This window comes from Harmonia axyridis, chromosome 3, assembly GCF_914767665.1.
Source record: "Harmonia axyridis chromosome 3, icHarAxyr1.1, whole genome shotgun sequence".
Classification (NCBI taxonomy): Eukaryota; Metazoa; Arthropoda; class Insecta; order Coleoptera; family Coccinellidae; genus Harmonia; species Harmonia axyridis.
In genome coordinates this window covers 21,302,074-21,317,036 of record NC_059503.1, presented here as the reverse complement: position 1 = coordinate 21,317,036, position 14,963 = coordinate 21,302,074, and the positions used below count along the sequence as shown (strand labels likewise).

Sequence of the window (14,963 nt, the reverse complement as noted above, 5' to 3'; positions counted from 1 at the left end):
TTCGGCAGTAACATATTGATAAGTGTATAATTATTTATTTTTGCTTGAACTGATATATGTATTTTACCTGTGGATGAATCAAACAACTGTAGGATAATCATAGGGAGCTTCACACGAGACATTCTTCTGAGGATATGATCGGCCTTTTAAGAGGGATTACCCCTCTGGCGCTCCTGCGATGACCAAACTTTGTATGGTGTACTAATTTGTACATACATTCACCTTATTGACTGATGGTCGGTGTTCCTTGGTTTGTTACAAGCCATACGCTACACACGGATCTAAACATCCCAAAAATCCAAGAGACAATCCGAAGCAGATCTAAAACTCATCACTAGAAATTAGAAGGCCACTAAAACGATCTGATGCAACCTATGCTGATTCTCATAATCAACAAAAGATTAAAGAAAATATGGCTAATCGAATTAACAAGTTTAGCCAGGTATGTCGAGGGGCATCAACCTGCAATAATATTTTTTATGAATTTTTTTTTTATTACTTTTTAATTTTGTCACCACTTTAGCTTATAGATTCTTCTTCTTATTGTATCTGATGGCTGAATAAAGAATTAAAATAAATTCAACTTATCTTCTTTCTCTTTTACAAGCAAAATATGAAGAGGGTGACAGTGTTATAACGCCTGATCATGCTGTTAGTTTTTGTCATATTTTAGGGAATCTTATGGCCAGTTGCACCATTTGCCTAAAGATTGATTAAAATTGAAACATTGATTACTTTCTGATTTCTCTTAAGAAATCTTATAGTAATCATGTTGTTTCCTATATTGTTTTCAAGGAATTTTTGTGTATGATTTTACACTCATTCGGTACTTAAAATATATATAATTTCATAATTATCCTAGAATAATTTTTTTTCTCATTAATTACAATATTAATAAATTGACAATAAATTAGCATCTTTTCAGTTCTTTTGAGGTATCCATCCGCCGAAACATTTCTCCAATTCTTCAGCTACAGCTAAACACAATCTATCTTGATTAGGTGCTGCTATTACCTAAAATAACAGATGAATAAAAAATTAGTTTCTTTTCTATACCCTATATAAATCTATCATTGAGTATTATAATTATACAAAATAATAATAACATAGGTACCTGTAAACCGATAGGTAGTCCTTCAGACGTCAGTCCGCATGGTACATTAGTAGCTGGTAGCCCAAGTGTATTAAAAGGCATCATATACACAGATCCCAATAATTCAAACATAACAGCTTCATGTTTTGGAGCAATTTTATGGAATGTTGGATATAGTAGAACACCGTCATCTCGCAGTTCCAACTGAAAATAATGCTAGTAAATAATTTGGATAATATAAAGATAAAGTATTTATCTAAATGTAAAGGCGATGAACGTGCGAATAGAGCATCGAGGTTAACACCTGTTGATCCTGAGACTTTCGGTGGGCTTGGAAAAAACCAATATAAGCCAGCGATCCAGCAATGGGACTATGAAAATAGAAAAACTGTGTAGAGCAACACTCCTGGTCTTGCTCAGGTAAAGATATTTGTATAGCTTTCACTGAAGTATACCAGGAAGCTCTTGAAGCTACCACGAGTTGAGCTTCGGGTAATGGTGGGGACTGCTGATAGGTGCAAATACTTTTTGTACCGCATGGATAGAGATTAGATCAGATTATATTTAATCAAGGAGATTTCGTTTCACTGCGACCTAATGGTCTATTGTGCCTCCATCAGAGCTTACCGTATAGGTAAGTCAGAAGATGAGATTTGCAGACTCTGTGGAAAGGAGCTAGATCAGCCAAGAACATAGTGTGCAAATGAGCAGGGTTGACTGGCCTAAGAATCACTCATATGGAATACTCAGTTCTGGTCAGACACGAAGTAACAGTCAAGGCTCCTAAGGAAGTCGTCGGCTTCATCAATAGTATAGGCAGTCTCCTTGGGTTTGTATGAATAGGTTGTAGAACAAAGGATCAATTTTTGATCGCAGTTTCCGGAAGGCTAACAGAGCCGCAACGACTCCGATTCAGTTATAATAATAACAATATTTAAATGTAACACCTTGTTGACGTTACGTAGTTGTGGGCAACATTTGCCTAAATGGCTGTAATCAATTCGATCATAAAACCAATAACTTCTTTGAAAGGTCCTAGAAGTTGTCCTCTTGGATTTCAACACTATATTTTGACTAAAATGACAAATATGATTATTTTTCGAGGATCTACTAGGAGATTCAACTACCAGGAATCCAAGAAATATATTAATGAACAACTTACTAATATTAAAAAACTTACCGCAATTTTTCTTTTTATTTCGTCGTTCATTTCAAAGTGCTTCTTATCAGATATTATATTTTTCAAACCCATTTGTAGACGGAAATTTATATATTGAGAGGTTACTTCAGACTGACCAAAAAGAGCTTTCAGGAATTCCAAATAATAATTGTGAGATTGCTGGAATATCATAAATCAAAATAAAGATATGTGAAAGAAGAACTTGATATTTCATTACCCCTTTCAATAGATCAGGATAACCTTGTAAATCCATGTTGGTCATGAGAGATGAAGAAATATCGAAAATCTCACGGAAGTCCTCTTCGAAAGCACATTTATGAATAACTTTCGATCCTGAAGTTTTCTCTAAATAATTCACGCTTTCGAGTATAGAGTTTTTAATTTCATCTTGAACAGGAGGGCTTATTATAGACACTGGTGCTTCTTGCATATAATAAACTCGTAGTTTACTGAGATCTACCTACAAGAATATTAATTAAAGTTTAATATTAATATTTTCATGATATAGTCGACTATGCCAGCCATAGAATAGAAATAACGGGTGTTTTTTTTCGAGGTATATAACTTTAAGTTGGCATTACTGTTCAAGATGGCGACCGATTTAACAGCTGTCAAGTGATTTATTCTCAGTTTGGTTTGGCAATTCATCATGAATAGACTTACGCCTGAACAACGCTTGCAAATAGTGCAATTTCATTTCGAAAATAATGGTTCTGTGCGGAAGACGTATCGCGCACTACGTCCATTTTATTTTGTTTAGCGATGAAGCGCACTTCTGGTTGAATGGCTACGTCAACAAACAAAACTGCCGCATTTGTAGTGAAGCTAATATTCAAGTATGTTGAAACACCGTTACATCCAGAAAAACTGACTGTTTGGTGCGCTTTATGGCCTGGTGGAATCATTGGTCCGTACTTCTTCAAAAACGATGATGGCCAGAACGTTACAGTCAATGGTGATGGGTATAGAGCTATGATTACTAACTTTTTCAATCCTGAATTGAACAACCATGATGTCCAGGAGCTGTGGTTCCAACAAGACGGCCCAACATGTAACACAGCTCGTACCACAATCGATTTATTGAAAGACACGTTTGGTGACCGCCTAATTTCACGTTTTGGACCTGTGAATTGGTCTCCAAGATCTTGTGATTTAACACCGCAAGACTACTTTCTGTGGGACTATGTAAAGAAGTCATTGGTTTATGCGGATAAGCCTCAAACCCTTGACCATTTGGAAGACAACATTCGGCGTGTTATTGCCGATATACGGTCACAAATGTTGAAAAAAGTCATCGAAAATTGAACGTCCAGATTGGACCACATCTAAGCCAACCGTGGCGGTCATATGCCAGAAATCATATTTAAAATGTAATGCCACAAGATTATCTTGCGGATAAATAAAATTCATGTGAATCGAATAGTCCATCGTTGTTTTATTGCAATTTAAAGTTCTATAGCTCTAAAAAAAACACCCTTTACAAAACTTGTATCAGGAATAGCTATTTGTGGAAGTAAATTGAAATTTTTGCATGGAGCTGAAAAAGTTTATGATAATCTGAATTCAATAATGATGATGTAATTAATATTGTGGAACTGGTATCATTAGTTTTTTCTAGACTATATACCAGGAATTATTGACGTGTTATTTTCATAGTGAACAAGGTCGTATGAAAACACGTATGCCAGATTAATTTATATTCATAAAATTATCGCAAGCATTTCAAAATTTGCGTTGAATTTTTTTTGACCTTTCATTCCCTAAACAGATGGCTGTATCATTCCGTCGACATGTTTCTAATTTTTGAATAGATAATTTTTTTCAAAAACGATTAAGTTCTATTCATTATTTCTAATCGTTTCTCGCAGATTACACCAATTTTTTTCGTTAGTCAGCTTCAATTTTCAATAGTTGTGATAAACCTCCAACACAAAAGAAGCTTAACATGGTTACTTAATATACATCTCTGTACATCTCAATTCTTTCGAATTCTTATTCATAGAAAAATTTATTTTTTTTAATTATACAGGGTGAGTCTTTGACTTGTACATAAATTTTAACCGTAGATTCTTGAGGTCAAAAGATTCGGCTCAGTTGAAAAGATATGGCCATTTTAAGTTTTCATAATGAGCTATGCCGAACCTGGAAATCAGCCCACTGAAGTTTTCCCAAGCATAAATTTATACCATTTGAACTTTGGAAATGGGTTACTATATTAGCAAAACAAGCATAAACTCACTTTTTCCATTCCCTTTGGTGACCGAAGTATTATTTTCAATATAATAAATGAGTTATAGCAATTTCGTGGGAGATAAATATGTTGATTATTTTTCTCTTGATTTCTATTTTATATTCAATAATAATAAAAAATTCAGCTTACAACCACCCATAATAAATCTGATATTCATATCCAATCATTTATTTTCGCTTTTTCACTTCGTGAATGCTACCAGATTGAAATTTCGTGCATAAATGTATGTTGTGGAAAAACATATCTGATATTGTTATAAAGGGTGTTTTTAGAGGTTGAGTCATGATTTTTAGGAGCAATGTACTATCACCCCCAGAAAGCTCGGTGCACATTTTTGACTCACCCTGTTTATTGTGTCTTATGTGATCAGCTTGAAATGTTGAATAGGGCTTGATATTTCTATTTCATATCAACTACCAAACCTCGATTTCATGGTCACCGAAATATTGGGCATGATCCCAAAGGTTTATTCAACTCTAATTATAAGTCTTTCAGTAGATGCGGTCTTAAAATCAGATTCTGCTTTCCATTTAACAAAATCAGTTTTTAAATTTTCCTTCTGATGCAACGGCACTTACCTTATCATTAAGTCTCAACTCAATAGATTGTTTACCGCATAACACAGTCATGGTTAGTTTGAGATCTTCGGCATATCGAGTGAGAGGTCCTATGGACAAATAATCATGTAACTTTTTATCAGATGGAGATGGAAAATGACCTCGAATAGGAATGACTCCTGAAAAAAAAAGAATAAGATATGGTATCGAAAAAGTATTGTATAATTTACTTGGCGATGGTTTATGTCCAAATATGCCACAACAGAAAGCTGGGAATCTTATGGATCCAGCTAAATCAGATCCAATTCCAACAAGCGAGGAACCAGAGCCTATCAAAGCTCCCTGCAAAAAGTTGATTTATAAATTCAGGATTTTTTTTGGGTACAATCGGCAGACTGTTGACAAGTGGATAAGCACTAGTCACCTAAACAGATCTAATACCACTAACTACCTATTCAGACGACAGAAAATAGATCATTGCTTCAAGAATTTATCAATATCATTAAACATTAAACCATAGGAATAATAGGGGAAATCACTAAAATAAGAAATTATTGAATATATTATCTTACCTCCCCACCCGATGAACCTCCAGAATTTCTTGATAAATCATATGGATTACATGTTTTTCCTGTGATATTGTTGAAACAATAAAACCCAGTTGTGAGTTCTGGAGTATTGGACACCAGTAATGGAATCGCACCAGCCATCTTCAGCCTAGCTACGGCCTCTCCATCGTTTTCTGCTTTTATTCCTCTTCTTGAAACCACACCAACAGCCAAGCTCATTCCTTATAAAATATCAAAGATATGAAAGTTCTTTCATATAAATTTCCAATAGGTAATAAGTAATTATAATTACAATTATAATTATAATATGATTTATGTGTTTTTATGTGCTGAGTGCAGAAGAAAAATTTGAATACTACAGTATATTTATTTTAGCAATGGTATAATACCTACAAAAATTTTAAAATTAAATTGATTATTCTTCTCATCCAATATATGATCAAATTATAGTGAGAACATGCATTTAATGAGATGTGTCCCCTAACTTGGAACCTTTAAGAGCATTGGCCGTGAAAAAGCGTCTACCAATTAAATATTCTTTGATAAATTCAACAATACTGAAGGTGCTGATTATCAAATTATCATATTTTGAAAGGTCTATGACATTTGATGGATATCTGGATATTCATATTGCTATTGGGATGAAAACTTGCTTTTAATTAGGAAACCCAATTCAGCTATAGGAGCATTTTATACAAGGTGTCCTGGGAGTAACTGTACATATTGTCTCCAGAGATAGAGTAGGACTAGGTGAGTACGGATTGACTGCAAAAAATTAATTTCCGCCTTTCCTAAGAAAGCTACAGGGTGAATCATCAAAACCAAACTTATCGACGGAACTTATTGAAACTTGGGATGTAACTGACACATGCCGAGGTCGAGTCACCTTTAATAATTTGCTACAGAAATTTATGTTTTTTTGAACCTTCGAATTTTATTTTCTTAGTGATATACCCTTGGATATTCCCTCTATAAGTCGATCTGAATGCACCTAGGTATGGAGTGAAACCAGTGACATGAAGCTCTTATCTTTAGCTTTTCTTAGTATAAATCAATATTGAATGATATGAAATTAAATTCCCGTCAATATCTTCTAGATCTAGACATAATGTATACTACAGGGTCAGGCATATTGAGACGTACTGTTTCTAAAAAAACATAAATCGGTAATTTTTACTTTAAAACAAATTTATTGACGAATCCAGTCCACAATACAACAGCATTTGTGTCAATTATATGTGGAACATCACAGCAGTCATGTGGTAATCCATTTTGATGGTGCTTTGCTGAAGGTATTCTTGGAAGTTCGAGAGGACTCTCTACAGTCTCCAACATCGCGCTCTCAGCTTGGGCGAATTGCCTCTTTCGAATCTTCAGGGCTTGTTGATTCTACGAGATCCAAGAAGTATCTGGATCTTAGTAAAAATATGCTTCACCTCCTAACTGGAATATTCACAGGGCATTGTTGCCTTAGGAAACACCTCATGAGAATGGGTCTAACAGAAAATGACGAGTGCAGATTCTGTGTGGAGGAGGAAGAAACTCCGGATCACCTGGTGACCGAATGCCTCGCCATTGCTAGCCAACGCAAAACCTTCTTTGGATACGAAACTTGTGCAAGTGAGGAATTAACCTCCTTGAAGCCATCCGAGATATTAGAACTCTGGAACTGGAAGGCGTGCTGGAAATCACGTTATGGAGAGAATAGCTCTGATGGAGGACACAATAGTCCATTAGGTCTCAGTGAAACGAAACCTCCTCAATTGAATCTTAATCTTAATCTCAATAGTAAAAAATCGCAGATGGAAAATTCTGGGCACCGAGGGGGCCAATTATTATCATCAAACCTGGAAATAAGGCACCTAACCACGAAAGGGAAGGCTGTGCAGTACACACGTGTGCAAAATGCTCCAACCAATCTCGCCCTAATAGGGACGAGTACTAGCAAATTGAAAAATGTCCGTCCTTTGTGCCGGACCCTGTATAGCACACACAATCAACAAACGTTAGTTTTACTGATTGCGATTATTTAAAGTAATCTAATTTAGTGAAAACGTAACCTATATTTATATTGTATTTGGTATGAAACCTGTAAATAATTATAATATTCCGAAGCTCATACTGAGTGTTCTCGTCTTAATATCAGCTAGTAAAATCAAGGAAATTAATGAGCAGTGTATCGACTTTGTTGCTCAGCAATCAACTATGTCGGTAATCTGTGATCCGAGACATCTTTTGATACTCGTAAATGCTCTAATTGTACAAGAACATTACGTAATATTCGAGTTTCTAATACTTGAAGAATGCACATCGATAGAATACCTTCAGTTGCATTTCTCATTGAAATTTCTGATATATCTACCTGACAGCATGCAACTCTCTTTGATTGTAACTGGAACACCCAACAATGGTTTGATCTTTTGCAATTCTTCTTCAGTTAATGATGTCGTTCTCAAGTAATCTGTAATTCCCTTTGCATCTTTCAGGGCATCTTCGAATCTATCTTGTACCACAGCATTTATAAGAGGGTTAACTTCTTTTATTCTGTTGATATAAGCACGAACAACATCCTCACTGGACACCTGGAAAACAAAACAAAAATATTCATTTGATGATTATTATATGGTAAAATATTACATGCTATTGAGCATATACTTGTTTGCTGGATAAGTAATTCTAATTTTCCTCAACTCCAGATAGAATGATTAAGGTTATAATTATAAACAAACTTGTTTGCATTCATTAAATAGATCTCCCATTCAAAATATGTAATCTAATGACCATTTCTAAACATGGTGCCAAGGTACAGTTTTTTATACAGGAAAATAATAATAGGTAGGTATCTATTTAGGATTTCTGTGAAAAAAATTGGATGAATATTTTAACCGATGGTTAATTGTAGATAATTTTTTGTGCTTTCAAGTTTGAGTTTCTATAGTATTTTCATCCTTCAGTAATATTTCATCGGTCGGAAATGTTAAAATTTCTGATAAATTAATTGGATATAAATTTATTTGAAGAGATTATTAGTATATTCTATATACTTGAGGGTTGCTTTTCATGTTCAAAAAAATAATTTTGAAAGACCGTTGGAACCTCTCAATTTACGTATTTTATATTTCAAAATGTATTGTTTAAAACTGAAAGTACCATATAGATATACAAATTACATTCAAGATATTATTTATTTGAGAGATGCTTGAAACTGGCTTCGAGATAATCAAAAGGTCGTTTCAAATTGAAAATGATTGAAAAAAAAATATAATATATTTCCCAATAAATACATAATTGGCACTAAGTAATTCACCCTCTGTATTGTTGACCAAACATAAGTTCTGTGCTTTTAGGAGCTGGTAACAAGAATACTAATTAAAAAAATGATGAAAACTCTGACGTAAAGTCTGTTTTCATGCGTCAATTGTTCTCTTTGAAATAAAATATCTGTATATAGGTAGAAGGGTACAATTGGCGAATGAATGAATGAGCGCTATTCAATCTATTGCTTTTATAATTTTTATTTCATTTAAGGTGGATATTATTCGCCCAAATTATTTTATCTTTGGTTGATAACCAGTGTGTTAAAAATAATGATACGATAGTTTGATATTTTTTTCACTTATGTTATTTTTTCTTCAGGTGAAAAATATTTTTCAAAAATTATCATGCATACAGCTTTATATAATGTGCTGTATACATCAATTTCTGGATTATAGTAAAAAAGAATTGATCTTTTTTTTCCGAAAATATCTACGTTCAGTACTCACATAATTCACCGAGAAGTCTATATTTTATAAACCGATTTTTTTTTAACTATTTTTTCATTACCGGCTTTGAAGGGAAAAACACGAAATATTTGTAACTATAAATTAAATTATAATTATTTATATATATTATATAATTATAAATTAAATTAATTTCGCAGAAACTCTGAAACATTTCTCAACTACAATAGATTTTATCCATTTGATCACAGTCTGATTTGATTTTTCAAATCAAACTATGAACACTGCCACTGAAATCATTGTGAGTATTCTAATATCTAATCCGCAAAACTTATCCTTATAATGAAAATATCAAATCCGAATATTCAAAAATTCTACGAACTTTCTTTATTATGGATAATTCTTTTCTAAGTATTATGAAATGATTTTTCGCTTTTTGGATAACAGCAACTTCGAAAAAAAAATTAAAATACTCACTTTTTTCTTTCTGATCAATTCAGCTAGTTTCGTTGCACTCATCAACAACAGGTCATCCTTAGAAGGTGGTACACTTTTTCTTTCAGCTTTAGAGAATATCATCCACCAGAATTTCAGGAAAAAATTAATAGTTCTCCCCAACACAAGTATTAATTTCAGTACGACACCCATCACTCGTACCAATCAATATTCCGAATGAAACTTGGAAGCTATGAATGGAACTATCTTCAAAGTTTCAATTGGAGACTAGCTGCGGAAAATATTAGAATGAGAACAGGTACATAGCGATCATAAAGTTCATTTCTTGAATTTGCAGGGAATGAGGAAGAGAGTGTTCCATCGAACAGTGGATTCGTAAACTATATATTAACATATTTTTTAGACCCAATGTCACTAATTAAAATTTTTTCAAATGTGGATATTTGCAGCGACAATTAAACTAATTACCAAACAATGAGAATGAATTTATTTGTAGTTATTCATTCTAGAGTATAGAATTTATTATAAATTGAAAAAGATGCGGTTTTTCTTGAAGTTCTGTGTAATGTTCATATAAGTATGAGAAATTATTCATTCAATGAATACGTATTCGACAAAAATGAATAAGTTATTTATTTTAACTCTATTATCAAGAACTTGATATAAAATTAGCAAAGGAGTCACAAAATACTCGAATATTGCAATCAGAGATGACAATATAAGGAATATGAGATATCATTTATATGCCTGGAAATCGAAATAAGTGAAAATTTCTAGCATTGTAGGTGAAATGTGATTCGAAATTGAAGTGGGTGTCTGTGTTAGTGATGAAAAATTTGGTTGCACTTCTACCGGCCATATTGTTTGTTGTTTTCATGGATTCCTTTTATAGGTCTGTTAACGTGTTAACCGTGTGTTAAATGTGTACCTTCCAGCAGCCATATTATTCCTCCATTAAACTGACCTTTGAGGAATAAATCAAAAGCCTGATTCATGTTATGGATGCATTCGGATAATTTTTTTATTCGAAAATCAATATTCATGCCTATCATGAAATGAGACATCGTTCGGCATCAAAATCTTCACCCTCACACACTTTTCGGTTGATACTCCATCGAAATAATTTCGGAAATGCCACAAATTCAACAACAGTTAGAAAAGTTTTATTATATTATATTTTTTTGTCACATGAATATTAAAAAAAATTAAGTTGTTTAATTATAGTATTCGACAGAAAGTGATCTTTTTGAGCGATAGTATCCCGAAAATCCCGGTATATTTTCGCTATATATACATACACATGTCCTGTAACAGTGGCGCATGTGAATATATCTCTAAACGGGAAAGAGATAGAAATCTATTTTTTTTAAGAAACAACTTTACTGCTTGTGCAGAACGTAATAAAAAAAAATCAGTCACACATGATGCTAATTTATTTCTAGGCGTCTCATTTTTCTTTTGCTCTCTTAATCTATTTTTTTTCTCTCTACCAGAATATAAAAAAATAACCAAATATTTGTATATGTAAATTTCTTAACTAAATATTTATGCCGAATTCATTGAGATTTAGAACCTCAATATAGATGAGCTAGCTAATTAGGGACTGTGTATTTGAGTTACCACAATTACCTAAAGTTGATATTTTCATATTCTATATTTTTTGGAGGATATTTTTTGCATTTTAGCTAAACAAGTAGGAAAATAAATCTTCAATTATTTGAGGATGAAACAGATTTTTGACCTTGGTTTTTGTGTTATAGTTTCCAGAAAATACAAATCATTTCATTTTTTGGTTTCTTACTTTCAATATCTGACGGATAATAATTAGAGAATTCAAGAATAAAAGATGAATTAACAAAAATATGAATCCAAATTCTTTATGATCAGATCATTTATTGATAAATGAAAACAAGAATAATATATTATTTGTCTGATGAAACAAAAGACACCTAATGCAGGTTGATATTTTAGTGATTTTAAAGAGGTGCATTAATTACTTCAGTGAACTTGAAATATTAAGTACCTATTATCAAATTTCCGCATTCGCAGTAATTGATTATGTATGTTTCTTTTGGTTTAATAGTCCCAATTAAAAAGTTGACGTATATCAGATTCGTCGTTAACCGACTGAAAAATGTAAGAAAATTTTCGATTGAAAAAAGTTTTTATTTCGAGATGAACAATAAAATTAAATATATTTTAGAAGTCCAGAATACAACTAGCTTAAAAAAAAACAATAATTTTTACACATAAATTAATTTAGCTCCAATGCCATATTTTATTTCAATCTGATATTTATAATGCACCAAATATAGCACGCTAAGGGATCATTTATAAAATGCTTATTTCAGAATTCAGAAGACATCAGTTTTGTTTCGCTAACAATTCTTATTTGGAGATCTGGATACTTGAAGCTATGTATAATATATGATTTCAATAAAAAATATTCGAGGTATCCATGTTTTTCAACTATTCAATCAATTTTTTTGAGGCGATTGAAAGATTTTCCCTACAAATGGATGATCCAAGGTAATTCGAGAAAGACGATAAAAATCTTATCTTAACTCTTCGATACGGGTTAAATCTTAGCTCTAATGGGCATAAAAGGAACTCTATAAACTCATTTTATTCGTAACAAATATTCTATAGATATGCAAATATTTTTGGTAAGTTATAAAAAATTACCGACAAGAATTTATAAACACTTTCTATAAAGAAGACATTATTCGAATTTTTTTGCTTTTCCAATTTCGTTGGAAAACAGGTTCCTTGCACTTTTATTTCTGCATCTAAGGAAATTATTTTCTATATACGGGGCATTGCCAAAAAAATATTCAACGAATGGGTGATTTCTTAAATGGATTAACCTATCAGGTGTGTGAATAAGTCTTTCCCGTTTTTTGTAAGAGATGGCGCCACCAATACTGTGCGAGTATTTAATGGTTACATATGTCATAATCAAAGCTTATTCATCTGTCAACAATTCTACACTAACACATTAGTTGAAATTTTTTCGCATCATAAATTTTTGAAATCGTGAAAATGTCGAAATTTGAGCCGAGTCGACGTCATTTGCGGGAAGTTTCACTTTATTGGTTCAATTTGAAGAAATCTGCAGCCGAGGCGCATCGGTTGCTTCAGGAAGCTTATGGAGAAGGTTGTGTCGATGATTCAAGTGTTCGCGGATGGTTTCGACGCTTCAAAAGTGGCGATTTCGACGTGGAAGACAAGGAGCGTTCCGGGCGGCCGCAAATCTTTGAAGATCAAGAATTGGCGACTTTGCTTGATGAAGATTCGTGTCAAACGCAAGAAGAACTTGCTGAAGCATTGGGAGTTGACCGAACAACCATTTCCAAGCGTTTGAAAGCCATGGGAATGATCCAAAAGCAAGGAAATTGGATGCCGTACGAACTGAAGCTGAGAGACGTCGAACGGCGTTTTTTCACTTGCGAACAGCTGCTTCAGCGACATAAAAGAAAGGGTTTTCTGCATCGTATCGTGACTGGCGATGAAAAGTGAATCCGTTACGATAATCAGAAGCGAAGAAAATCATGGGGACTACCCGGCCATGCATCATCATCGACGGCCAAGCCAAATATTCATGGCGCCAAGCTCATGCTCTGTATATGGTGGGACCAGCTAGGTGTGGTTTACTATGAGCTTCTGAAACCGAATGAAAGGATCACAGGCGAGGTCTATCGACGACAATTGATGCGTTTGAGCCGCGCACTGCGAGAAAAACGGCCACAATACTCCGACAGGCACGACAAAGTTATTTTGCAACATGACAATGCTCGCCCACATGTTGCACAGCCTGTGAAAACATACTTAGAAACGCTCAAATGGGAAGTCCTACCCCACCCGCCATATAGTCCAGACATTGCTCCGTCTGATTACCATCTCTTCAGATCGATGACGCATGGCCTGGCTGACCAGCCAAAAAATGGGTGGATGACTGGATAGAGGCCAAACCGGTCGAATTTTTTCGCAACGGGATTCGTATGTTGCCAGAAAGATGGGGAAAAGTTGTAGCTAGCGATGGCCAATACTTTCAATAATTCATTTGTAACCATTTTTTCACAATAAAGGCTCAAAATTTGAAAAAAAACGGGAAAGACTTATTCACACACCTTATATATATTTCCATATATTTTCAATAGCCTTAAATATTTCTGTAATGACGCAAAATATCAAACATACAGGTACAGATCTTATTCAGAGGAAACAAGGTTGAACAGTTGATGAAACAGTAGGTAGTCCGGTAAGAGTGAAATGAAAAATTTTTATTTCTATATTTCGGAATCGTATCAAGATTTTGACGGTTGTTGTTGCTTGAAAAAATTGTATAAAAACGAGTTTCGTGTATTTATGTTGATAAAACACTGTTTTCACTGATGGAAAAAAACTAATGTGAAAGCAGACTTTAGCTTGAGAATTGTAATGCACACTATTTTTTCGACAACAACTGTTAAAAGGTGCCTGAGCAAAGAAATAATGAGGTGATTGCTGAGGTTGAAGCCAGTGAAGTTAGGGAAACGTTCAGTACGTGTATCACTCTTGAAAGTGAGTATGTTGATAAATATATGTTTAAGAAGAAATGTACTTTGACTTGCTGGTCTCGGGATTTCTTGAGCGAGTAATCCTTGTTATATACATATCAAGATCAAAACACGTGGTTTTTGAGCGCCCTTTCCCTGAACACATTGCTCTATCATTTCGTTACAATGGTCTCAAACCTCACCGATGAAGCGTTAGCTATCACCAAAACAAAATATAAAAAAAAATATTTGAGAAAATATTTTGAATCATTAACATACCTATCAAATGGCGTGAAAGCGCCGTCAACGTTCTAATCAACGAAAGTCACTCAATAAACTGAAGGTATTCAGAAAAATGACAAGTACATCATTAGATTATAATTGATAACTGATTGTTCATTTTAGATTTAAAGATTCAAAACAATGAGATGAAGTTTTATTGCATATCACTATTCATTGTACTTACATAACGTTGAACCTTATCGAATTTGAAATATTGTTTGTTATCACAGATCCGTTTCGGCTGATCCTCAAATAAGTTCAACTCCCGCTCTTAGGTTCTATATTCTATTTGGAAACACTTGTTTTCCTACATAT

At 33.6% G+C, this 14,963-nt stretch overlaps 1 protein-coding gene across 3 annotated transcripts; it reads right to left on the bottom strand.

Annotated features, from left to right (window-relative positions):
• Positions 1-827: 827 nt before the first annotated feature.
• On the bottom strand, positions 828-14,931 carry LOC123675652 (fatty-acid amide hydrolase 2-like). Of its 3 annotated transcripts, none has more exons than XM_045611097.1 (10): positions 14,833-14,931; positions 9,850-10,099; positions 8,013-8,232; positions 5,654-5,871; positions 5,312-5,423; positions 5,103-5,260; positions 2,491-2,733; positions 2,274-2,432; positions 1,115-1,297; positions 828-1,014 (listed from the first exon to the last, which is right to left on the bottom strand). In XM_045611097.1, the coding sequence occupies exons 2-10, from the start codon at positions 10,018-10,020 to the stop codon at positions 922-924; spliced, it is 1,557 nt and encodes a 518-aa protein (XP_045467053.1). In that variant the 5' UTR covers positions 10,021-10,099; positions 14,833-14,931; the 3' UTR covers positions 828-921. The 3 variants fall into 3 exon arrangements, with proteins under 3 accessions (XP_045467053.1, XP_045467051.1, XP_045467052.1); XM_045611095.1 differs by lacking the exon at positions 14,833-14,931 and adding an exon at positions 14,646-14,826; XM_045611096.1 differs by lacking the exon at positions 14,833-14,931 and adding an exon at positions 11,852-11,955.
• Positions 14,932-14,963: the final 32 nt, after the last annotated feature.